Here is a 27,253-nt window from a genome sequence, read left to right as displayed (position 1 = left end):
CTGAAGTCATAGGAGGATCTAATTTGTGACCATTTCATCACAGCAACTCTTAAATTTGACTCCGTAGTGCGTATGGCCACCATGTGCCTGTCTGCACAATGTCTGGGAAGGCTCCTGATAAGACAGCAGGTGGTGTCTTTGGAACATGTGAAGCTACTCCTAGACCATAGGTGATCTTCTGGATATTCTGTGGTGTCATTTGGTGGAAGCAAATGCACATCTATAACAGGTCCCAGAAGTTATTACTGGTATTTAGATCTGGGAAAAGTGGCATCAATGTCTTAATCATCCAGGAACTACCTACACACTGACCACAGGAGGTCGGCATGGTCCTGCATCAGGAGGAATGAAAGACGCAATGCAAAAGTGTAAGGGCAGATAAAGCTAAAACATAAGGGGCATTCCAGCTGATAAAATTTCTTGCTTTATTGAAAAAATTAAATTAGTACAGCGGCTTACTCCTCAAGAATGGATGGATGTGCTATGAGGCAGCTGTTATTCCAGTGCCTCATAGCACATCCAACCATTCTTGAGGAGTAAGCCGCTGTACTATTTTAATTTTTTCAATAAAGCAAGAAATTTTACCAGCTGGAACGCCCCTTATGTTTTTGTCTACTATCAACTATCGTTTGGTCCAGACGAGGTTCCGTGCTGTGGCTGGTGAGCTGGCTAGGGCTTCTTTAGCCCATTTTTTTTTCTATTTGTTGTACCAGAGTATGGTCTCTTTTCAAGGTTTTCTTGCCATTACTCTCATTTGCACCAACGCAGGTTAAATTGATCGACAATTACTTCCGCTTCCTAAATGAACAGATCGATATCTCCGAAGTTGCAGTGACTTGGGGATTATACGGTGATGCTTAACTGTTCCCATCTTTTTTTTGAGCCGTGTATATACACTGTGTTCAGTTTCTCAGCCTTCGTTTAACTACAGCATGTTATAAAAATTATCGGAAAAGGAGTGAAGTTACAGAAGAGCGTAGATTTCACAAGTGTCAGGACACAATTGGGAGCGCAGACAGACATGCAGGTTTAGATGGAAAGGTCACACTGCACACATTTCAACAATCTTTTACCTGGAACTACAGATGTTTTTTGAAAAGTGCATGTCTATTAGTACCAGATCACACAAACTATCGCACCGCCGCCGCCCCCTCCTCCCAAATCTGCACCGTTGTCTACTTTTTTCCCCCCCAATAACTCCATCATTTTCTAGCACAGTAATGAGCTCACATACATTAATTACAGGTTACCAATACCACTTCTAGTGATCAGCTCAGCAGAGATTAAGCATTGCTAATAGATTTAGATATTGGAAGTATATAGGGAATAAAATGACTGCACACCACTCTAAAGGATCCCAAGACACATGCAGATCTGACCAAGCAAGAAACCATGCAGGACAAGGACAGGTTCTTCTGCTCACCTTTTCTGAGTGATAGGACCACTTGGTTCCCTGCCGGAGTTATGCCTGAATTTTTGGATAAATCTAGGAGAAGAGGCTGCAGTGACAGGAGGAGACGCGGCAGCTTCGTCACATTGTGCTGAACTGCTGGCAGGCACACTAGGAGCCGAGCTGGAACTAGACACCAGCATTCCAGCCAGCAAGGGAGGGAGCGGGGAGAGATTTCAGTGGAGGTAGAGATTGTGCACAAGGTAGCACCCTACCACAAACCTGTCTGCTATTCCATGACGATGGGTCGTAAAGAAAAGTCTATCCAATGTGGCAAAAACTGGCACAAATTATTTTACTGTTGGTACACTAGCATAAATGGCCAACAAATAACATTTGATTGTATATATTAAAAAAAAAAAAAAAAAAAAAAACACACAAACATACATACTATTTCATGCTTCTCCCACTACTCAGTTACTTGTTATTGGTAATGTATCACTGCGAAACGAGGCTTGTCCTCATAAAATGCAAAAGAAATTTGGATGACAATCGTTGTGGAAGTGTTGACGCCTTCACCTTAGCATTTGCATCATCAGAAGGGCTTTTCCCTACACGGCCCAAACCGGACAGCACGACTGGACTGTATAGGTACAAATCTCCCCCACACCCAGTAATACCCATTCATCAATGTACTCATTAAATTTCTAGGAGGAATAGCAGAGGAACAGCACAACGTAACGTACAAAGCCGAGGATGCCCCTGAGCTGTCAATCCATGTAAAATAAGTATTTTGGAAAACAGACAATTTCGGAACAACCGATTCTCTTTAGTTTAGGTATCAAATTATGGATGAAAAGCAACCAAATGTCAAGTCATTCTAAATAACTTTTCCTCTGTTACCAGAAGAGCAATATCATCCTGAGAACCCCCAACTATGATGTGCCCTTTATACTGGAGGCACCTATGGTGGCAGAGGGACCTCAAGAATCAGGAGAGACTGCACCCATCACCGCCATGGATACAACCATTACTCATGGCTAGAATAAATCCTCACAAGTAATCATGTTGATGCTATAATAGCCATTTTTGCAGCCTCGTGCCAGGAAGATTACGTATGGATAGCCACAGATGTGGGAAGTCATTTCATATTAAAGTATGCAACTTTTTTTTAGCGACTGTATAAATCAATATATCAGGTGAATGAGAAGATCAGGTGAAGGCCCCAAATCTCTCTAGTTTCGAACCAAACGTAACCTTACGCGAGAGGGAAACAAAAATGCAAGAAGAAAAATCCACATGTCCAACGCACACAGCTAGTGTCAATATTGGTCTCTGAACGGGTCAGCAACTTAAAATCCCGTCTGACAGAGGTTTGTGGTGCCGGCCAACACTGGAAGGTCTCTAGACTATGCACACTTTCCTGTGCTCTTGGTTGTGGTACAGAACGCAGGTTACCAGTATTAATACGAGTATTCTGCACATTAAATAACGTCTGATCCTGTATCTAGCAGACTACCATCCTGTATTGTGCAGATATGCTCGAATAACCACATGCTTCCTGACCTCTTCCCTCCATAGTCTTCAGTGATCTTCCAGGAGCTGAAGACATGTCTGACACTTGTTTTCATGTATCAGCACGAGAGTCGCTATCTGAGGAAACATCTCTGGCCTGTTGCCTTATTGTGATGTTGATCCTGTCCTCGGGTGGTCAGTTCAGGAGCCTCCTGCACGAGCAAGTTTACAGGCTCAGTCCTGAGACGATCGCTCCAAGATAAACAGATTATTATTCTACAAGGTGCTTTCTGGAGAAAATTGATCTACATAATTAAAGTTAACCTCCTCTTCTTAAATTAAAGGGAATCTGTCAGCAGATTTTTGAGGTGTAATTTTAAAGCAACATAAACCAGGGACAGCGACAATGGTTCCAGTGATGCTTTACTGAGCTTACTGGGTGTGGCAGACCTAGCAGAGCTCAATTGTTGAACTGTGTATAACCCCACACACAGCACAGCTGCCAGGAATGTGCCACATTCTGCTGGGTCCTGTGGTGATTAGAAAATCACGGTGATTAGCTGAACACAGGTCCTCTTTAAATCTGCATGGTGATTCATGAGTTAACAGGTTTCTTGTGACCTGCAAAGGGTTTAGAGTTCCTCATGAACTATTGGCTGTGCTGCTTCTTGGAACCACACCCTTCCAGTATATTAACCTGTGCTTGGCTTCCCTCCATGTCCACAATAGAATCTTCATTCTGTTCTTGGCTGTATTGGAGAAAGGAGTTCTTGAGTCGTTCTTGTTGTCCTGAGATTGTTGCATGCAGTGTGTTGTGAATACATCTTCCTCCCCCTTCTGGCGTTCTTTAGTGTTGATTTTCTGCATTGCTACTGTGCACAAATCAATAGGGTCCTCAATAACATTTAGGACCAAACAATATAGACCCCTAAAAATGAACTTTTACTGATGTATTTAAAGTAAAAAAATTACACTTTATACTTAAAAGGTGCTCAAGCCAAATGGGCCAAAAGGGAAAAGGATTGCGAAATCAATCTTTGTGTAATAATCCAACATGGAAATATAGAATTATCTATCCTGAGAAGCCCTGAAAATCACCCAGTCAGCAGAGGTTGGTACCCTACTTGTTGACGTGATGGCGACTCTGCTCAACGCCGGTAGCCCTGAAGGCCGTTATGCACCCTTGACTTCATAAACATAGAAAAACACAAACATACACATAGAAATAAAAACAAAATACCCCTAATGGGGAGACAAGATAGTCTCATGGGGGGGGGAGCAAGTCTCTAGTCCTAATTATCTTGAAGTCTTATGATACTATATATCCCTTATATAGGATAGAGCCGAGGTGCACAGTAGCATAAATATCAAGTTATAGGCTCGTGTCCTCTATAATGTGGCTGGAAAACGGACTTGAAAAGATGGACGGATGATTATAACCTAGGGAGGCTGTAATAGAAAACCCAACATATCTCAGTGGTAACCCCCTCTTCCCAAAAGATTCAAACAAGTGCCAAACTAAACAAATAAAACTACAAAATGACAATAGTATAGGTATATTGACAGGTATAAAAATCAACGAATTGCCATATACAGTAATCCCACAAAAGGGTAGTACTTATCAGCCATCAATAGTTCCCGACAGGTTTCCCCCTTTCAAGATGCATGGGTTCATCAGGGGATCCAGAATTGAGGGCTTCAATGTCCCTAAGTGGACAAAGTCAATGCTGTGTGCAGCTTGTTAGAAGCGCAGGCGCCACCATTATATCCGGCTGCGGCATAGTCTGGGATTGCTGTCCTCACTCACTGCCCCACGCAGAGCAGTGTGTGGAACGCACGCTGGTAGGTGTCACACTGGGTGAAGAAGAAACAAAGTGCACAACAACGGGGAGAGGGAGGGGAAGCTTAAACACTAGGGGAAGGGGGGGGGACTTAGGCAGATCTAACACAACCCTGTCTGCCCTAAACAACCCTAAATAGCTTCTGCACCTATCGCCAAGCAGGAATCCAATCCCTGCCTGACCCTAGTGACAGGACCTGGATAGGGAGGGGACAGGGTAATCATTAGTCAGCCCCCACTACAACTAACAGAGGGTGGACAAATGAGGGGATACACTTATCTTGAGAAGACCACCGAGATATCATGCCAGCAATCCTACAAGACACTAGCCAACTGCTAGTACTTCCAACCAGAGGGAAATTGAGCCAACACCAGTGCCCTGCTGAAGAGACTGTGGGTATTTAAAACTTCAGCAAGGATGTGTTAATTAGCAGCAGAAGGTGGAGGCAACTGTTGGGTCCTAGAGGGAGAATGATACCACTCAATAACAGATGCAAAAATCAAGAAGGTGTTTGTAGAGCTAATTGCAATAACCTACAGCCGGATCCAGGATGACTGTGTCACACCCGACACCTGTGACAGTAGGGCCATTTTCAGGGCTTCTCAGGGAGAGATTAGTCTATATCTATAACGGCCCACCGCCGTTCGTCCAAATACGGAGGACTAACGGGGGTCCCGCTGCCACCAAAATGCGACGGACAGCGGACCCTGTGTCACCACTATGTCACAATCCCACCACTGACACAGGTGTATCAGCGGACGGAGGGACGTGACACAATGCCGGCACACGGCTATCACAGGCGCAGTGGGGCTTATCTTAGTTATCCCACCACTGGCACCATGTGACCAAAAATATCCAGCAAGCTAATCTCGCTCTACAATTTGCCGCAGGGGGAGTTTAATTTGGATGCCCCACCACTGCTATCAATCTTCCAAGTACTGCGGGGATTTATGTATATCCCACTTTCTCAGAGACATTGCTCCCAACCCTGGTCCCCCATGTTATAGAAAGGCAAACCCCCCGACTGCTACACTCAGAAACCCCTCTAATCTTATTAATATTCCCTGCCTGCCATCTGTCTCTCTTAATTGTGCACTTTGGAATTCTCGCTCAGTGTGTTCAAACTCTCCTTCATCCATGACTTCTTCCTTTCTAATTCTCTTAACCTCCTGGCTCTTACTGAAACCTGGATCCAGCAGTCAGACACTACCGCTGTTGCGGCTCTTTCATACGGGGGGCTACACTTCTCTCATACCCCAAGATCAGACAATAGAGCTGGTGGAGGCGTTGGTCTGCTCCTATCGCCAAAATGTACCTTTCAGGTTATCCCTCAAGTACCCTCACTTGTCTTCCCTTCTTTTGAGGTCCATGCCGTCAGACTCTACACCCCCTTCTCCATGCGAGTGGCGGTGGTGTATCGTCCTCCCGGCCCCTCCCATCAGTTCCTGGATCATTTTGCCACTTGGCTTCCACATTTTCTCTCCTGTGACATCCCTACCCTCATCATGGGCGATTTCAACATCCCCATTGCTCTTCCCCTCTCCCCATCTGCTACTCACCTTTTATCTCTAACCTCCTCATTTGGCCTTTCGCAGCTTACTAATTCTCCAACGCATGAAGACGGAAATTCCCTCGACTTGGTCTTCTCTTGGCTTTGTGCAGTGGATGATTTTGCAAACTCCCCTCTCCCGCTCTCTGACCACAATCTTCTTTCATTCTCTATAAAGAACTGCCAGGCTGCTCAGGTCACCCCCACTGTCCAGACTTATAGAAATATACAGGCCATTAACACCCAGAAACTTATGAAGAACTTGCAGTCTTCATTGGCCCCCCCATCTCCTCCCTCTCATGTCCTGATTCTGCATTGAAGCATTACAATAAAACACTTCAAAGTGCCCTGGATGAATTTGCACCCCCTATAAATAGAACACCACAACGCAGACGGCGACAACCCTGGCACACGGTGCAAACACGTTTCCTGCAGCGATGCTCCAGGTGCGCCGAACGTCTGGAGAAAATCCAATCTACACGAAGATTTCATCCATTTTAAGTTTATGCTTAGAACATACAACACTGCCCTTCACCTCTCCAAACAAACCTATTTCAACACCCTCATCACCTCACTGTCCAATAACCCGAAACGTCTCTGACACTTTTCATTCTCTACTCAATCCAAGAGTACAGGCCCCAACCACGGAGCTCCGAGCTGACGATCTGGCCAATTACTTCAAAGAAAAAATTGACCAGATTCGACAGGAAGTTATCTCCCAATCACCACATACCATGCACCGTCCTTCCTCCCCCACTGCATCTAGCTCACTCTCTGATTTTGAACCAGTCACAGAAGAAGAAGTAAGCAGGCTCCTTGCATCTTCTCGCCCAACTACTTGCACCAGTGACCCATTTCCGTCACATCTCCTCCAGTCCCTTTCCCCTGCTGTCACCCCTCACCTAACTAAAATATTTAACCTCTCTCTCTCTTCAGGTATTTTTCCCTCCTCATTTAAGCATGCCATCATACATCCACTACTTAAAAAAACCATCCCTCGACCAAAACTGTGCCGCTAACTATAGACCTGTCTCTAATCTTCCCTTCATCTCTAAACTCCTGGAACGCCTGGTCCACTCCCGTCTTATCCGCTATCTCTCAGAAAACTCTGTTCTCGACCCTCTCCAATCCGGTTTCTGCTCTTTACACTCTACTGAAACTGCCCTCACTAAAGTCTCTAATGATCTGCTAACAGCTAAATCAAATGGTCATTACTCCATGCTAATTCTCTTGGATCTCTCTGCAGCATTCGACACGGTGGATCATCAGCTCCTCCTCACTATGCTCCGTTCCATTGGCCTCAAGGATACCGTTCTCTCCTGGTTCTCCTCCTATCTCTCCGACCGCTCCTTTACTGTATCTTTTGCCGGTTCCTCCTCCTCTCACCTTCCCCTTACTGTTGGGGTCCCCCAAGGATCGGTTCTAGGCCCCCTCCTCTTCTCCATGTACACTGCCCCTATTTGTCAAACAATCAGTAGATTTGGTTTCCAGTACCATCTCTATGCTGATGACACCCAATTATACGCTTCTTCTCCTGACATCACACCAGCCTTTCTAGAAAACACCGGCGATTGTCTAAACGCTGTGTCTAATATCATGTCCTCACTATATCTGAAACTGAACCTGTCAAAGACTGAACTCCTGGTGTTTCCTCCCTCTACTAATGTACCTATACCCGACATTGCTATTTCTGTGTGTGGCTCCACTATTACTCCCCAGCAACAGGCCCGCTGTCTTGGGGTCATACTTGATTCTGAGCTTTCCTTTGCCCCCCACATTCGATCACTGGCTCGCTCTTGTCATCTGCAGCTCAAAAACATTTCTAGAATTCGACCTTTTCTTACTTTTGACTCTGCAAAAACTCTGTTTCTCTTATTCATTCTCGTCTGGACTATTGTAACTCTCTTCTAATCGGTCTCCATCTTACCAAACTCTCCCCTCTCCAATCTGTCTTGAATGCTGCAGCCAGGATCATATTCCTCACCAATCGCTACACCGATGCCTCTACCTTGTGCCAGTCATTACACTGGCTACCCATCCACTCCAGAATTCAGTATAAACTTTTTACCCTCACCCACAAAGCTCTCCATGGCTCAGCACCACCCTACATCTCCTCCCTTGTTTCAGTATACCACCCTACCCGCGCCCTCCGTTCTGCTGATGACCTGAGGTTAGTATCCTCAATAGTCAGAACCTCCCACTCCCGTCTCCAAGACTTTACACGTGCCGCGCCAATTCTTTGGAATGCACTTCCCAGGTCAATACGATTAGTCGCCAATCCCCACAATTTTAAGCGTGCCCTGAAAACGCATTTATTCAGACTGGCCTATCGCCTCAACACATTAACCTAATCTATCCCTGTGTGGCACAGCCAAAAGTTTTACCATAACCAGATTTCCTGCATCATGTTCCCACATGCTTTATGCATCCATTAGCCCTCTGTGTCTGTACTGTCACACACTTTATGGCTGGTTCATACAATCAGGGCAACTGTTACCACCCACCTTTCGTGTCTACCTCTTTCCTCATAGACTGTAAGCTTGCGAGCAGGGCCCTCATTCCTCTTGGTATTTGTTATAATCTACTGTATGTGATTATTGTTATGCTGTAATGTCTATTGTCTGTACAAATCCCCTCTGAAATGTAAAGTGCTGCGGAATATGTCGGCGCTATAAAAATAAAATTTGTTATTATTATTATTATTATTATTATTTCTCCACAATGGGTTATTACACCAATATTGTTTTCACAATCCATTTCCTTGTTGGGCCATTTCTGTCTTGAGCATGTTTTTTTTTTTAACTATAAATTGTAATTTTAACTTTTAGTACATTGCTACTGTGTATCCATTTTCCCTTTGTATTTTATCCTGTGCAGCTGTCGTTTGATTTTGCCTAAGTTTTCTTGTTTTCCCACCCGGTGTTACCCCGATTTACTCCAGCCCCTTTCCTCCCCTGGGGGGGGGGGGGGTTTAATGTTGAGAGTTGGTATAAGATTTTGTAGCAGCACAGAGGTACGAGAATCGCGCATCTCCACCTACAGGAGTAACCCTGTGGTTAGGGATAGACAAGGACTTACTTACATTGAGGGACAGTATACGGTCCCTCTTTCCTGGCTTCCCTAAGGTCACAGCGTGACAACAGCGTTTTGTGTACACTGTATAGTGACAGCTACTAAACTGTACGATGCCTCTACTCCCTAAACAGTGTAATGGATTCCATGCACCACCACACAGCGTGATGACCCCCACGGTCACACACACCGCCCCCATAGCGTGACACACACACACACACACACACACACACTAATGGCTCCCACAGCACCCCTCCATACAAACTGATTGTAGGGGTGGGTATGGGGGGTTGCTGTGGGAACAAACTGATAGCCCCCCTATAGTGTTATAGTCACAACAGCCCCTACTCCTCGCCCACACAGTATGATGGCACACCACAATACAAACACTGTGGTGCAACATAATTTCAGCGTGATGCACACACTCAATGTCGCACCAAACCAGCGCAACGGAAAAAAAAAAAAAAAAAGCCAGAAATGCTGCGAAGTAAGAGGAGATTCACAGTCCAATCCACCAACCAGGTCTGTAGTGTGCGACTGCTAGACAGGAGGGGTCCTGAGAATCAAATCTCCCATCTACTTACTTATTACTGGACAAATATTTTATGGAGTAGTATGTCCACATTTATGAAAGCTTCTAGCTTATTGACAGCCTGTGCTCTAATTCACCTAAAAAGTGAAGAGGACATGCCTTAAAAAAGAACAAAGTTGACCATCTTCATCTAGAGTGCAATTCTCCTCCTGTAATTCTCCCACAGAATGCAGAAGAAAAGAATGGGTTAAAGCTCACTTACTCCCACTAAGCCTTATGGTTGAACATAACAGGACTATCCTAGGCAAAAACAGATAGCAATGTTCGGCACGATGTTCTTGCTTGAAAACAAAGAACGTTTTCATAAATGATATTCCTTCCAAGATATCTGATTTAGTGCTGTAAAGGTCATCAGGAGGGGATGAAACTGGATCTGGATTTTCTTTGATATGAAGAAGAGCGTGTTCTTTTGGATTCTGTCCCCATTACTGAAGCATTTCAGACCAACGGTCTCTCACTACTGAAGGATTCTGAACGTGATCCGACCATAGACGGCAATATTCTGAATCCACACTTCTGCAGGTAGATTCTAGGGCAATATGAGAGCCAAGGAGGATGCATTCACAAGAAGCAGCTTTGGTTTAGACATCTTAGCGGCAGATACAAGGTTTCTTATGACTATACTATTGGTGGTTTAATCGTTTAGCGCCATAGCTTCTCTTATCCCCATGATTTTTCTAATAAGGGAGTCACTACCAACCCCAAATCAGCAAGAAGCTTCTATCACAAACACAAAAGGAGTAGTGATGAGCGAATATGCTCAGATAAGGTGTTCTCCGAGCATGCTCGTAAGCCAACAGTGACTTCGGCATGCTTGAATAACATGTTTCAGTCCCCGCAGCTGCATATCTCACGGCTGTTTGACAGACAACACACACAGTCCCTGCATGTGTTATGGAACAGCAGCGACACATGCAGGGGCAGGGACTGAAACATATTATTCAAGCACGCCAAAAACTCTGTTAACACCCAAGCATGCTCAGAAAACACCTTATCCTAGAATGTTCGCTGATCACTAAAAAGGACCAATTCTTTTGCAGAGTCTATACAATCCCTTTGACAGAATACCAGCTCTGTATGATGTTCAATGACGAGATCATAGAACGTCCCCTTTAATGTCTCATTAATGCCATTTTGTAAAATTACTGGAAATGTATTCTTTTTGGTGGTCAGGCTTTGGACTAAATTGCCAGTTCATGGCAGGTTTACTGTTAAATTACCAAATTATAACCCCAATATTTCCACAATGTAGATTTCTAAATCAGAATAATTTAAGAAAATGGCGAGAACTAACCGTGACTATACTAAGGGTATAGTCCAGGCCATCTGCCTAATGTCACCAGATCAGAAGCCTCTGAGACCTGTACTGAAGACCAGGTAAACCGGGATTTTGCTTTGCCAACACCACAGTGTAAAAGACCCAAAGCCGTAAACATAAAACATCCCCACACATCACAACATCTCAGCCCGATTTTCCCCATTTAAGAAAAGATTGTAATCTAAAACTGGAATACAAAGCCTATTCAATAGGACAGGATTCTACAGAACTCACTTTCTCTTGAGCGGCGTCTCTGTGCTCACGGAGTGATGTCGCATAAGCCTCCTCTGTGGAACAGATGGGCTTATCTGCACCGGCTCTGGTAAATCCTGAGAGGTGACCGGGAAATGACTCAAAGTGTTAGCGCGACGTCGGAATCCTTGACGAGATAATTCTCCAGGATGCTCAGAGGGAGAGCTCTCGGCTACGGACGGCAAGTCACCCATGGAGCCGTGAGACTTCAGAGGAGTTCCCAGAGAAGAGGTTTCCACTTCTCTTAATGAAGGTTCCTACAATACAGAGAGATTTTAAAAAAAAAACTGTATGGGAAAAATAAACAGTACGCTGTGGATTTATAACAGCTGAAGGGCCACAGGGTGGAAAACACTAACAAACCCGGATTATTCATCATCACACAACAACACATAAAAAGACAATGCATCAACAAACAGGCATGATGTGAACCCACAGAAACAGAATTCAGCTATTATGTGCCAAGTAGAGGAATGTTATCTCTTGACATGGCAAAAAAAAGGTTCATAGCAAATTCACTGGTGACTTAAAGATTCTCTGGGAATAAAAAAAAAAAAAAAAGAAAAAAAAAAATGTTGTTAAGAATAAAACTAATATTAGGAAAGATGCCTGTGAGCATGTGCAGTAGGACACTCCGCTGCTGTGACCTGGAGAGGACCTACAACCGCAGCAGAGCTTCCCACTGCACATGCTCACAGGCCTCTGTCCCAATATTAGTCCGAGATAGTCTTTTTAAACTGACGGAAACCTAAGAGAAGAGATTACCTCATTCGACAAGACAAAAGCAATATGCCAATTAGAAGTATTTAAGAATTTATTTTTTTTTTCGAGATTACATTTGCTCTATTTTTTTCTATTCCAGGAGAAGCCTTTGCCCCACCCTGACTCTTTGCAGTAAAATATATGGTAAAGATGAGAGATGTAATCCAAAGTACAACTCTTCTTGCAAAAAAAAAAAATATATATAATAATAATAATAATAATAATAATAATAATAATAATAATAATAATAATAATGTCATAAGAAGCGAGATCAATGGGAAAATAATTTTAAAAAAGTTAAAAAAGGAATGGTAAGTCAGATTAAAAAATAAAAAAAATAAAAATGTTGGTGGTGACAAGGTGTTAAAGGACAAGAAGTCTGTGATTAAGGCCGGGATCACACTACCGTGTGTGATGTGAGAAACTCGCACAAGACTCTCACATCAACACCCGCTGCCGCGGCACTCAGGACCGGAGCTGCGGCTGCATGTATTTCTATGCAGCCGCAGCTCCGGTCCCGAGTGCCGGCGGTAGCGCTGGGTCTTGTGCTAGTTTCTCACATCACACACGGTAGTGTGATCCCGGCTTAAGAAATAATGTTGAGCAAAAAGATACACAGGACTCTGGCCCAGTGCCAGTCCTTAATCCACTAATCCAAAGCAGCCGGCTTCTCTTGTAATTAGTGAATTTGGGCTAATCAAAAAAGGCGCTGGGGATGCGGTCAAGTAAGAGGATGTTCCCAGGGCTCCGGTCTGGTGGTCACAGACTACTGATGTGGCCACAGGACAAGGGCCCTGCTAAGCTTTCTGCAAATGGATAAAGAATGGTATAAAAGCTTAGATTTACCAATATCTAAACAGAATTCCTTGAACTCCAGAATATATGGGGGAGAAGTTTTTCAATTAAGAATTAATAGAACATTGAAGAAATTACCTTACTACCACTTTCCAATGGAGTGTATAGCGAGCTGTCATAATCTATGCTCCCAATGCTGTCCTGTTGAGAACGATTTTTATTCCCCTGTAAAATGCAAAAAGATTAAACACATACCATGATTCACATCATAGTTCACTAGAAGGTCAGGTTCACACAAGTATGTTTGTGAGTGTGCAAACGCACAATATTATATTATATACATACATACATACATACATACATACACACACACACGAAAGTGTTGCCACCCTTGAACTGTAATTTAAATATTAAGTATTTCTCCAAGAAAATAACTGCAATCACACGTTTTATTATACATGTTTATTTTCTTAGTGTGTATTTGATAAAAAAAAAAACAAAAAAAAAAAAAAAAAAAGAAGAAGGAGGAGGCAAATCAGACATCATTCCACACAACTCCAAAAATGGGTGGGACAACTTTGGTTCAAGCATGCGATGCTTGATCAGGCTCACATGTGGCAAGTAACAGGTGTGTGTGCAATATGAAAATCATACCTGAAATCAGATTTTAAAAAAAGGGAGAAGTTGCCAATCTTTGCATTGTGTCTGTGTATTCCACACTAAGCATGGAGAACAAAAAGAGGAAAAAGAAAACCATCTGAGGACCAAGATTATTGAAAAACAAACAAACAATCTCAAGGTTACAAGTCCATCTCCAGAGATCTAGATGTTCCTTTGTCCACGGTGCGCAACATATGGTAATCAAGAAGTTTACAACCCACAGAACTGTAGATAATCTCCTGGATGTGGGCGACTGAGAAGAATTGATGGAAGGATACATAGTCTGGATGGTGGATAAGCAGCCACAATTAAGTTCCATAGACAATAAAGCTGTTCTGTAAATAAAATTAATCCAGAAAGCTGTCGATTTTTATTTTCCCCTTGTCCATATGCAATCCATTGTCTTGTGGGGTTTTTTTATCAAAAAAAAAAAAAAAAACACACACACACACACACACACAGCATCACTCCTCTGAATCGAAAAATATTGGTCTGATGTTTTTTTTCTTCACCGACAGCATTTTCCAGCCCAGATAATACTAAATGCCTTGTGTGAATCTTCCCTAAAGAAAAATTAAGTTCTCACTGCTCTACAACAAATTTCTCCCCTGGCTCAGTTTAGATGAGCAAGTCCCAGCATAGAGCGATCTCCAGGAGTCACGGCCATAAATCTTTCGTTTTTCAGTGATTTCTGAAATCTGTTCCTTATGTTCTAATCGGGAGACATTGATTTATGAGGTTTTTCCGTAGTCAAAAGTAAACCCCGGCTAAGCAGCCAATTATAAAATGCGAGGCATTGTACTGACGGTATTAGGAAGCTTGGATCGCTGGAAGAAGTTATGGATTTAATTCCTGCTTAGTTTATTTTCGGTTTGGCATGACTGTTCAGAACAGATGCCAGGATGCCACCAGGCCAGAATATCCTACGCTACCATTTTGTACAAGAGGCTGGCACAGAAATAAATAGGACTCCAATTATTAGACGCCAATCTATGTAATCAGCCGCTAATGGCCCCGAACAATAGGAATGTGAAGCTCTGGGATGTAGCAATTACATGTGCTTAAAAGATCATTCGTTTTTGTAAAGCTATGACTATGCATCTATTAAAATGACAATGAAGCCGGGCTGCAGAAACCATAGTTACCAGATCACCATAGGGCGAAATGGCCATTCAGTGGAAAATCATAAACACTTAAAAAAAACATTTTTATTAGAAATGCATTAAAAAAAAAAAAAACTGACGCAAAGGCAGACAAAACTTAAAGGGAACCTGTCAGCAGGACTGTGCACTGTAACCTACAGACGGTGTAAAGTCAGCGCCGTTATACTAATTAAAAAGATACCTTGGCTGATGAAATCTGTCTTGTGGTTCTTGTGTAATTTTTATTTTCAGTTTTGAGTTAATGATGTGCTCATGCTCCAGGGTGGGGCTGTGGGCGGGGTTCTGCATACATATTCATCTGCATGGCTTATGACAGGTCACAGATCCCCCACTGACGTGCCCCCTATTTTACATAATGGATAGATTTTAATTTAAAAAAATATAATATAATATAATATATATATTATATATTTTATTATATTATATATAAAAAAAACACACATTCAGCAGGTCCGATAGAAGATACTGCACAGGCGACGCCATTTTTAGAAATATATATATTTTTCGTCTTAATGAATTTATATCAGCAAATAAAATAATTAAATGGATATTATATATGCGATGATGCTACAGCGCAGATGCCGCCGCCCCCTGAATGTGATTTTTTTTCAAACCATATAATATTCAATATGTAAAACAGGAGGCAGGACACTGAGGGATCAGGGACCTGTCATAAGCCATGCAGCTGAATATGTAAGCAGAGCACCACATGAAGACCGCCACAGGCCACCCTGGAGCACGAGAATCTCATTAAGGCTAGTTACACATCTGCGTATGCAGTAGCTGCGGACTTCCTCTGTGAAGCGCCGCCCCCTGCAGCGCCTCCTCCGGTCGTTAGAACAAACGAAACAGACATTGCCCACCACTTGAATCCAAAATGGCTGCCTGGGTGGACCCCAACCAGTCCTGTAATAATGAGGTCTCTTCATTCACACGTCTTCTGCAGCCAATCACTGGCCTTAGTAATCACATGCCGTACTTAGAGCTCGCCACTGAAAGCTCTTCTGCTGTCATATGTATGACCGACGAGATGTCATCATTGACATTGGGGACCACCAGAGCAGCGGGAGATTGGGTTAATGGCTATATTTTAGATAATTCTCTACTTTTTACCAACTTTAAAAAAAATTAGATATACAGTGGGGAAAAAAAGTATTTAGTCAGTCAGCAATAGTGCAAGTTCCACCACTTAAAAAGATGAGAGGCGTCTGTAATTTACATCATAGGTAGACCTCAACTATGGGAGACAAACTGAGAAAAAAAAATCCAGAAAATCACATTGTCTGTTTTTTTTTTCATTTTATTTGCATATTATGGATTTTTTTTTCTCAGTTTGTCTCCCATAGTTGAGGTCTACCTATGATGTAAATTACAGACGCCTCTCAACTTTTTAAGTGGTGGAACTTGCACTATTGCTGACTGACTAAATACTTTTTTTCCCCACTGTATCTATCTATCCATCTCAAATGAAATTCCTTTAATTAGATGCAAGCTTGTAAAAAAGGGAAAATATTTGATAAATGAAGTAGCCATTTTGTATTTTGGAGACACACTTCCTTCACTTTATGGCAACTGAAATAAAGATCAATCAATTCACAAATAGGTGTCCTTGATTACCATCTACAAAAAGTGAGTTGAATCAACGACCTCTAAGGGTAAGTGCACACGTAGTTTTTTGGTGGTGCGGATTTTGTAGTATTTGCGGATTTGCTCATAATGGATGAGGTGTGAAACCGCAGCAGTTCTGCACAAAAGAATTGACATGCTGCAGATTATAAACCGCGGAAAAGTCCGCAGCATGTGCACAGCGTTTTCCAGTTTACCATTGAAAACAATGGTACTGTACAACGCACCTAAATCTGCTGCGGACCCGCAGGGCCAAAACTGCTGCGGAATCGCAGCAGAGTCCGCACCGTGTGCACATACCCTAAAAATTATGTCCAAGTCTATACAGCAAAGCTGTCAAGTGAGCTGCAAAGTGCAGAAAAAGTTGAAAAAGCAGAAAATGCATGAACACGCTTTTTAACCCCTTAATGACCAGTCCAAAATTTATAAAATCTGACCATGGTGTACTTTAAGTAGCATTAAACTCAGGAACGCTTAACATATCCCACTGATTTTGAAAAAAAAATATTTATTTTTTTTTCGGGAGACCTTATACTTTATGATATCAGAACTTGAACAAAAAAAAAATAAAAATTTTAAAAATAGCTATTTTCAAACTTTGAATGATCATCCCTTTAATCCAGATAGTCATACCACAGAAAACATTAATAACTAACATTTCAAAAAAAAAAAAAAAAAAATGTAATTTTGTTTAACATTTTAAAAGGTTTAATTAAAACTGTAGCAGTCTTTTCCCCAAGCAAATTTACAAAAACTTATTTTATTTTCTTTTTTCCCAATTCAGTTTTCAAGTGACATTGGGGCTCCTATATAATGGAATCCCCAGAAAGTGATAACATTTTAAAAGCAGCACCCCTAAATGTATTCAAAACTGCTGTCAGATAGTTCATTAACCCATCAGGTGCTTTTCAGGAACTAATGCAAAGTGACGTGACCGCAATTAAAAATGTATTTCTACTACCCAAATGTCGCTAAAGGCAGGACATCCGCAGCGGTTTTGGTCCTGCAGATCCGCAGCAGTTTCTGCTGTGGTGTACAGTACCATTATATCCTATGGGAAATGGAAACCGCAGTGCAGACGATGCGGATTTTCCCTCGCGGATTTGCCGCGGTTTCTAATCCGCAGAAAGAATTGACATGTCAATTCTTTCTGCGGATTCCGCTGCGGTTTACCATCTCCTCCATTGTAGAGATGATAAACCGCAGGGCAAAACCGCAGGGTAATCCGCAGGTCTTTTGACCTGCGGATTTTGCTAAATCCGCTCAGATCAATCCGCAGCGTGTGCACGCACCCTAAGGCTGTTATTTGGCCATGAATTGCCATCACAAACATCAGGACCACACAATCATGATCTCAGGGTGCCGATGGAGTAAAAGAGGAAGCCCCATACTCTGTTAGCCATCTAGATGCTGTAGTCACTATTTACAACAGTATTAAAGGGGTTAAACGGCCATGGTCGGTGCCAACACTGATCGTGGCTGATGCAGCAAGTAGTCAGCTGTAGTGTACAGCTGACAGCTGACAGATTGTCACCTGTATGGGGAGGCTATTCTCTCATACTGCAGGTCGGTTTTGCCTCGTATTGGTCATTAAGGGGTTAAGAACCTCAATTTAGCAGGTCCTTAGGTGACTAGAGGACCATATAATGTCCCGCTGATGTGAGGCAACTCAATAGAGTGTGACAGACAGTCATCCAGCATCAGATCCTGTGCTCTGCACCATCAATGTGCAGTGGAAAACCCAAGACCCTCAAAGCTATCCAGGGGAAAATCGATGAATGGAGGCCAACAATCTCCAACTTCAGCTATAAAAGAGGAGCTCAGCATTCAGTTACCCCAATGTACAAATAAGACAGTAATTTAAAGAGGAAAGCCCATTTATATAAATTCACTGATGAACTTTCCAGCGGACAGGCTGCGGTTAACAATGGTGGCGTCATCGCTAGTTTCTAACTTTTCCAGACCTGCATTAATAAGTCTCTTTTGCCATAATCTTCTAGTTCCTCGGCAGAAAACATCACCTTTTCTGGCCGTATGAACCTACGGAGAAAACTCATCCAAACACTGAGGTTCTGTATAAACACTTATCATAGACAAGGCGACAGGAGTAAGCAGACCACCTCTTCCCTGCCCGCTTCCTACACAGTTTAGGCTTCCACACTATTTCCAAGAAGCGACAAATCCCACTGTAATGGTCGTGTGCGCATCGTCATCTTTAATGAATTAATAGAAATCACGCAGCGAGCCCCTCACTGACCCGCATGATCTTTAGCCATGAGAATGTGAGCCAGATGATTCCTAACACTAAAAGCTAATCAAGATACCATGTCAGGACCGGGCTATTTATTAAGAACAACGCCATTTCTGTCCACAGGCAGCACCTGGTACTGAAGCCCATTTTAGGCATTTGTTTAAACCATATGGATTAGACAGCTTACCCTTGATAAAATACTTTCTAGGGATTCTGTTAAAGATCTTTTTGCTTTGCTCTTGAATAGCTCCAATCTGAAGCGGGGGGCACTGATCTGCAGCTCATTTAGGGGGTTACTGGAAATTTGCGAGACCTGCAATTCAAATATAAAGATGGGAGTAAGCAGATTAACTCAGAGAGTCTCTAAGAAATTTTCACAGAGAAAGTTAGAGGGCCTGTAAATTGTAAAAAAAGAAAAAAAAAAACACACTATTGAACTATACACCTCGTAAAAATCCACGAGCTCCCCTGATTTTGCCACTTTTTTCAATTTTGCAATGCGTCACTCCTTTGCAGAGATATTCACATTTGTTTCTTTTTGGAGCGCAGTATGTGAAATCTCTGCTTGTTGTCCATTCGGGCGTTTCTTCAGAGTCTCCTCTGCGGGTGTGTGCCTTCACCCCTTCCTCCAAGATGCTGCCAGTCACAGCTAATCTAGCAATATAGCACTGCAGAGCTGTGATTGGCAGTGTCTGGGAGGGAGGGGTTAAGGCACACGCCCCCCAGAGAAGACTGAAAACAACGCCCAGATGCTATGCAAGAAGAAATTTCACATGCTGCTCTCCAAAAGCAACAAAAGTGAATATCTCTACTATAGCGTTACATTGCACAAAAAGAAAAAAAGTGTGCCAGGAACAGGAGGATTTTTTTTTTTTTTTTTTAAAACACTATTCAACTTTTTTCCAAATAAATCACAGGCCCGCTAACTATTTAAACCAATTTATTCTGACTGGTTATTAGGGGTAAAAGAAGATCAGAAGACCATGTCAACCTAATATAATATTAATTCTATTACTTTATGGTTTTACATCAGGGAAAAATTTAAATCATTGTCTAGAGATGCATTTGCCAATTTTATTTACATAAACACAAAAAAAGCCAGTCTCCGTGTAGGAATAATAATATGGATTGCTTAGATTAAGCAATCAAGTACACATAATCCAAATCATGAGCATGTAAATGGTAAAAACCCTTGTTAATCTGATTGAACTAGTTAATGTGGTTTTCTAACCAAATGAAATTGGCTATGGCTTATGTCAAGTGAAAAAAGGTTCGGGCACATTGAAATTCAACATGCTTTACACTTCTCTCTGCCTCAAAATGTTATGCTATGAGGGAGAGTGACCATAATACAACAAAATCATGAATTAACGGATAGCAATGTAAAGGGAATCTGTTACCAACCTGGGAAGTACAGGTAATAGAAATGTTACACTAGCCCTACCTGTATACCTCATACAAAATGGTTTTGATGCTGAGAAATGTTATATTTTGTCTTTACGTTCATGATTTTTTCCAGGATCCGGGGTGTGCGGTGCCTGGAAGAAATCCCTGCCTCCTGTTCTCACTGTAATACCCCCTCCCATCAGCGTCAGTTACAGCCATGGAATCCCGCGCCTGCGCCCTGCACTCCCTCAGAAATACATACCTGATACTATCTTCTGTAGGCACTGCATTCAGGGATCTTCTGCGCAGAAGATGGGGAGTCAATGCGCTTATAACATGCTCTCCCCACTTCCTCTATGCACAGTCATTGCTAGGAACCATGTATACGTGGCAATGACCATGCAGGGAGGAAGTGGGGAGAGCACCTTACCAGCGCACACACCAAAGGTGACTGGAGCGGATGTCGCCGGCGCCTGCGCAGAAGATCACTGAATGCAGCACCCACAGAAGGGAGGCAGAGGTATGTATTTTTGAAGGAGTGCAGGGTGCAGGATTCCGGGGCCATAACCGACGCTGATGTGAGGGAGGTAGTATTATAAGGACTGAAGGAAGAGATTTCTTCCAGGCACCGCACACCCCGGAGCCTGGAAGAAATCATTAAAGGGAACCTGTCACCACTTTTACGGCATAGCAGCTAAAAAATATCGCCTTATTAAGAGTCTGTGCTGCATTCCCTACATCATTATAGAACCCCTAGTCTTCCCCTTGTATACTCACAAAAACGTGTTTTAATGTCTCCCGCGCTGTACGGTAATTTCTCAGTCCGGTCCGATGGGCGTGGTTTTGGGTCTCTACATTACGTCCATCTCCTGTTGGTCGCAGTCCTACTTCGTCCGATAACACCTCTTGCCCCGTGCAACATCTCGAGCCTGCTGAGAAATATATAGCCTTGTGCGCCTGCGTAATTCGCTTTGCCCAACTGCGGGCAAAGCTGAAACAGAAGTGCGCATGCGCTGGCAAATGTAGTTCCGGTACATGAGCTCTTGTAACTCATGTACCAGAACTACGCTTGCCAGCGCATGCGCACTTGTTTTTTGACTTTGCCCACAGTTGGGCAAAGCGTACTGCGCAGGCGCACATGGCTATATTTCTCAGCTGGCGCGAGATGTCGCACGGGGCAAGAGGCGTTATCGGATGAAGTAAGACGGCAACCAACAGGAGATGGGTGTGATGTAGAGACCCGAAACCATGCCCATCGGACCAAACTGAAATTACCATACAGCGTGGGAGACATTAAAATAGGTTTTTGTGAGTATACAAGGGGAGACAGGGGGTTCTACAAGGATGTTGGGAATGCAGCATAGATGCTTAATAAGGCAACATTTTTAGCTGCTATGCCATAAAAAAGCGGTGACAGGTTCCTTTTAACAGAAAAGAAAATAACATTTCTCCACAACAAGACCGTTAATATACAGATAGGGCTAGTGTAACATTTCTAATACCTGTACGCCCATATTAATAGGTCATATACGTTCCGGGGGGGGCGATTGACCGATTCCCTTTGTTATGTATAGCCTAAAAAAAAAAAAAAATAAATAATAATAATCAAATGGTGTCTCACTGACCAAACCCTGGGTGACACTACTAGACCCTAATGCAAATATATTACCTGCTTTGGTTCCACACAGTGGACATGATCTCGTTGCTTCTCCTCATAGAGACACCTAAGTCGGGAGATAACGAGCTCGTTCTCTCTCTGTTCAGTTCGAGGACGGAATTTCTGAGCAAAGATTAAAAATATAAAAAAAAGTTACAAATATAAAAGCAGGCTATTGTTCATGTTATACTGTTGGACAAAAGTTACTAATTAAAAAAGGTCAAAAAATAAAATACAGTACAACAGTCAGCACATGAGAAAATTGGGAGTCTTCATCAAGAGCTACAGGTACTAAACCGGTTATGCATAGAATTGTCACACAAGTTGTGAAGCCTAGGTAGCCAATGGCCAGACATTCACTAGGAGTTTTTGAGAAAGAACAAGCTATTGTTCGAAACGCGTAATCTACTACTTGTTACTCATGTGAACACACCATTTTTTGCTCTGTTTTGGACTTGTTTTTAACAATAAATTGGACTTGAATTTGCAAAGCTGGACCTTTTTTCTTTTTCATTCACTAGGAAAGCTTGTACCGCTCTTGATTACAGAGGCCTCGATTCAAGAATATAGACTAATGCATTTTCACAGTTGAACTCAAAGGCCAAAGCATAGTGTTGCCCAAAGTGTTGGACTAGAGCCAGCCATACACAGCTATTTTGGCTGGCAGCAATCTCGGCCGGCTCGCCCACATTACAGGAGCACCGGTTTGGCATAGTCAGGCAACAGTCTGAGGTCAGAAAACCAGGAAAATAGAGGATCAGACCAAAGGGGTTAGGCAAACGGATAGTTAGAACGAGGTCCAAGGTCTGGCATCAATAGATATATGCAAGCAAACCACAATGCACAGAGGAACAAAGCACACAGATCTGAAGCTACGACTGACAGTTATCTGGGACTGCCAGCAAGTGAAGCAGCCAAGAAATCATTAGGAACAGGGAACACCTAATGCAAGCTCAGCACTATCCAGTCTCCAATTGGACGGCCGTCAATCAAAATGCAGACCGCTCAGCATGCCCCCTGCATAACTGAGCTGTCAATAACGGTGTCCAAGACACACTAAGGAGTGGAATCGGGACACTGATATTGGCAACTTCAGCTGACATTGGTCTAATGTTTATAGGAGTGTAATAGCCATTACCATAGTCCACTGTGGTGGCAATTCGTAAAAAGACAAAGAAACGCATTACCCAAATCCTTCAACTTTTAATAAATAGTTTGCAGTCACTTACCTTCTCCACCGCACATAGCAGATCATAAAAGAACGTTCCATCAAAAACAACCTCTATAATTTCAACAATAACTCGAACAAAAGATAAAATGACAAATAACTGAGCAAAGGACGCTGTTATCTGTGGCATAACATGTGGCCACAACGACTGAAAAAGTCAGACAGCAAATCAACAGATCTGGCGCCACTCAAAATTTCCTCATTCATCACTTTTTCAAAGGGGTGGTAAACTGTTGGCAGAAAATTGTATAATCAGCCTCTTCAGCCATCCAAAATCTCTTTAGCCAGGCACCGAGGTCTTGATGGCCTGCACTAGTCACTCATGTCTGAAGAACAATCCAGTAAGGCTCTGTAATGCCCACTGACCAGGTCTTATTGCGTGCACCACAACTTGGTCAGCTCACACCACAAGAAGTGGACAAGTGTGGGACTCATCCAACTCATATTGGGATATAACATTAAGCCAGTGTATTCTTGCATAAACTACAGAATCACATGACATTAGTCAGTCATTTTGTAGTCACATACTTTGTGTTGTATCTAAAAAGAAGACCTTCAGAAGAGGACCCAATCAAAAAAATAACACTATTAGGGGCAGAAATAAATACTGCGTAAAGCAGTTTGAAAGGGAAAACCTTGAGAAAAGGCAACAAAATTCAGACACATTTCTGGCCAAGTTGCCCACAAGGTGGCACTAGACCTGCAGGCATCAACTAGGCAGGATTTTGCATAGAGAAGTAGAAAAATCAATGTTAACTCGGGCTCCAAGCGGCACCAACATGAGGAACATGAGGCACCAACACGAGGAACATGAGGCACCAACACGGCCCAAATCTAGATGCCGGTAAAGCATTTGGCAACTGGGAACGAGGACTCGTTATCTAATATATAAAACAATAAGGAAAAGTGGGTAAAAATAACCAAAATTGTTTGTATGAATTAAGATGTTTAACTGTTGTACAAGGCAGACCTGACATCCTGCAACACCATTATAAGCCCAATAATAATAATAATAAAATTTTATTTCTATAGCGCTGACATATTCCGCAGCACTTTACATTTCAGAGGGGACTTGTACAGACAATAGACATTACAGCATAACAATAATCACATAGATCATAACAGATACCAAGAGAAATGAGGGCCCAATAAGTAATTTTGAGAGTCATTTACTCTCCACCAGCCAGATGTACAGACCAAGATCTCCTGAACACTTGCCATGGTCCTGTACTCGCTCCCAGGTCTGCATGAGACGGGACAAATCCAACTCATAGGACGTGGAGTATAAAATGACACACTTATTACTACATACAGCAATGAGCATTTCTCCCCACCATATTCCAAGCAATCTTTCATGCAGAGCCTTAGACTGTGGTAAGAACAAGGGCAAGAAAAGTCATACATGAGAAGTAACGTCACGCCAACACAGAAATCATGCTCTCACCAAGGGTTTACATCAAGGGTCAGCCAGCTGCACTTCCCAAGGTTCCCACTAACGAAAAGCTTGAAACTGAAAGTATTAGATCATTGGTACAAGGTCTGTAAGTCCATCACCATTACTGATAAGCTGAGCAGATGATGGACTTCCTGAAGGACTCTGCCCTGATGCAGAACAATCCTTGCCGGCATCATATTACACACAGGATGAACGATGCTGTGTATGCGCTCATTAGCTCATGCTCACTCGATGTGTTTCTAATTGAAGATTTGTAAGAATCCCTCCAGGCTGCCATATGTAATTCTGCAACATGATCCCCAATTTCCCAACGTCGTTAGCGCATTTAGAAACATCTTAGGCTAGTTTCACACTAGCGTTTCTGCAGTCTGCGCACGGCCGCTGATAAGCCCCGCCCCCTGCCGCGCCCCCTCCTGACATCACCGCCTATTATCGCACATGACTACATGCGATCTGCGCACCCTGTCTTTAATATAGGGTGCGCAGACCGTGCGCTAGTAGGATTTTTGAGTGCGCTGCGCACTATTGTAGGTGCGCCGAACTCAGCATGTTGCATTTTGGCGCGCTCGGCGCACCTTCAAAAGTGCGCAGCGCACTAAAAAATCCTACTAGCGCACGGTCAGCGCACAGTCTGGGCACCCTATGTTAAAGATAGGGTGCGCAGACCGCATGCGGCCATGTACGATAATAGGCGGTGATGTCAGGAGGGAGCAGGGCTTATCGGCGGCCGTGCACAGACGGCAGAAACGCTAGTGTGAAACTAGCCTTAGGCCTGAGCGCCACATGCAATAATACAGCTGTGTGCTGGTGAAAACTAACAACACAAATTGCCTGTTAGGCCACGTTCACACGTTTTAGGCTAAGTGCCCACGTTGCAGAAATGCTGCGGAATTCGCATGTTTTCCCGCAAAACACAAGCGTTTTTAGCTTGCAGAATGCTTACGTTTTCCAAGCGATTTGAAGCATCGCTTGGAAAAGTGATTGACAGGTTGGTCACACTTGTCAAGAATAGTGCTTGACAAGTGTGACCAACTTTTTACTACTGATGCTGCCTATGTAGCATCAATAGTAAAAGATAGAATGTAAAAATTAGGGATTTACTCACCTCTTGTCGTCCCCCAGAGTCGTCCCGCCCCTCAGCGACGCTGCCAGCATCTTCCGTTCCCAGGGATGCCTTGCGACAACGACCTCTGATGACGTAGACTCATACGAGACCACAACGTCAGAGGTCATTCGTGCAATGCATCCCTGGGAACGGAAGATGCTGGCGGCGTGGCTGAGAGGAGGGAAGGACTCCAGGGACCACGAGAAGGTGAGTATATCCCGATTTTTTAATTTTAATTCTATTTTTTACAGGGATATGGTACCCAGGACATGTAGGAGAGTCTCCTCTCCTCTAGACCCTGGGTACCATCCGCACATGAAACGCTCACTTTACGCATGGTGGGCATAGCCACATGCGTAAAGGAAACGTCTCAATGCAATGCTATGGCGGCGGAATCGCAGAGATTCTGCAGTAAGAATGGACATGCTGCGGATTTTACCGCTATGGCACAGCAACTGCGGAATCCCATAGGATGCGTTTTGTTAGCGTTTAAGCGTTTCCGCTGCGGGAAAATAGCGGCGGAAATGCTTAAAAAACGCAACATGGGCACACAGCCTTAGAAGAGTTTCTACTTGCATTTTCCCCCAATCCTTTGAATGGGTGAAAGACACTGCAAAAAGGTTTAAAGAATTGGCATGCGGTGTATGTAGGCATATAAAAAAAAAAAAAAAAAAAAAAAAAAAAAAAAAAACCACATGCTTTAATGCTTCAAATCTGAAAAGGATAAAATGAGCAGCATGTGCACAAGATTTCAGAAATATGGTTCTCTTTGCTGGTAATGTGACGTGCAGTGTTTTTGGTTTTGTTTTTTTACCACTGAACACCACTTAGATTTCCCCCCACCCACCCCCCGTGTGTGAACAAGCTCTAATACCTACCTAAAGGGTCTCTACCTGAATACTCTACCCATAAGGCGGCATTCACACATCAGTGTTGCACGCAAGTCTTCTATCAAGTTCGCTCATGGATAGAACACGCAGCCATTATAATCTATGGTGCTATTCACAGGTCTGTGTTTTTTCACAGACCATGTGTCCATGCAAGACTGATGGAAACATGTCCGGCAGCATGGCTGACAAAAACCAATACAAGTCTATGGGTTCGTGAAAAACCCGTACAACAAACGGATGCGTCCATGTGCTGTCTGTATCTAACATTACAAATAGGAGAAGATCTGTAATTTATTTATATGTCACATATAATCACGTGTGTCATGTTGTATAGTTGGGGTGCCCTGGCCTACTGCGGTGCATAAGTCCAATATCCAGACATTACGCACAGGAACTGGCTGGCCTTTTATGCAAGTCCTCAAATATACCTGTTTACAATGGTCAATATTGGGCTACTTTCCAGAGCGCCTTTTTTGACTGTGTTTTAGCATACATGAGCACAGTCTCATTCATTCTCATAGTAGATCCTTTCTGAGGAGGGTCTTTTAATACGTGGACATTTCCTAGACCCGAGAAAGTTACCGAAACCTCACATTGGAGTGGTAGGATTCTTCGCACCCATCAGAGGCATCAGAAGAGATCATCATTTCTACACAACCGCTGTTCCATTCCATAGTCCCTTTCCCTGAATCAGACCTCAGCAATCAGCAAAGGTATGGCCGGAGGAGAACGAATAAAGAGCTAT

At 43.1% G+C, this 27,253-nt stretch overlaps 1 protein-coding gene across 3 annotated transcripts in view; it reads right to left on the bottom strand.

The window, feature by feature from the left end:
• Window positions 1-27,253, bottom strand: part of TBC1D1 (TBC1 domain family member 1) — a 181,380-nt gene that overhangs the window by 79,334 nt on the left and 74,793 nt on the right. For 2 of the 3 annotated variants that reach the window (XM_073563010.1, XM_073563011.1), the window contains exons 7-10: window positions 21,842-21,952; window positions 18,974-19,099; window positions 13,225-13,311; window positions 11,512-11,786 (exon numbers count right to left, since the gene is read on the bottom strand). In XM_073563010.1, the coding sequence (XP_073419111.1) occupies window positions 11,512-11,786; window positions 13,225-13,311; window positions 18,974-19,099; window positions 21,842-21,952 (599 nt within the window). Of the gene's footprint in view, window positions 1-1,423; window positions 1,609-11,511; window positions 11,787-13,224; window positions 13,312-18,973; window positions 19,100-21,841; window positions 21,953-27,253 lie in introns of those variants that run through there. The other variant, XM_073563012.1, reaches the window with a different exon arrangement.

The sequence above is a fragment of the Dendrobates tinctorius genome, unplaced genomic scaffold (assembly GCF_039654945.1).
Source record: "Dendrobates tinctorius isolate UK_male_01 unplaced genomic scaffold, ASM3965494v1 ptg000376l, whole genome shotgun sequence".
In the NCBI taxonomy this organism is placed as follows: Eukaryota; Metazoa; Chordata; class Amphibia; order Anura; family Dendrobatidae; genus Dendrobates; species Dendrobates tinctorius.
This window is presented reverse-complemented; position numbering and strand designations above follow the sequence as displayed.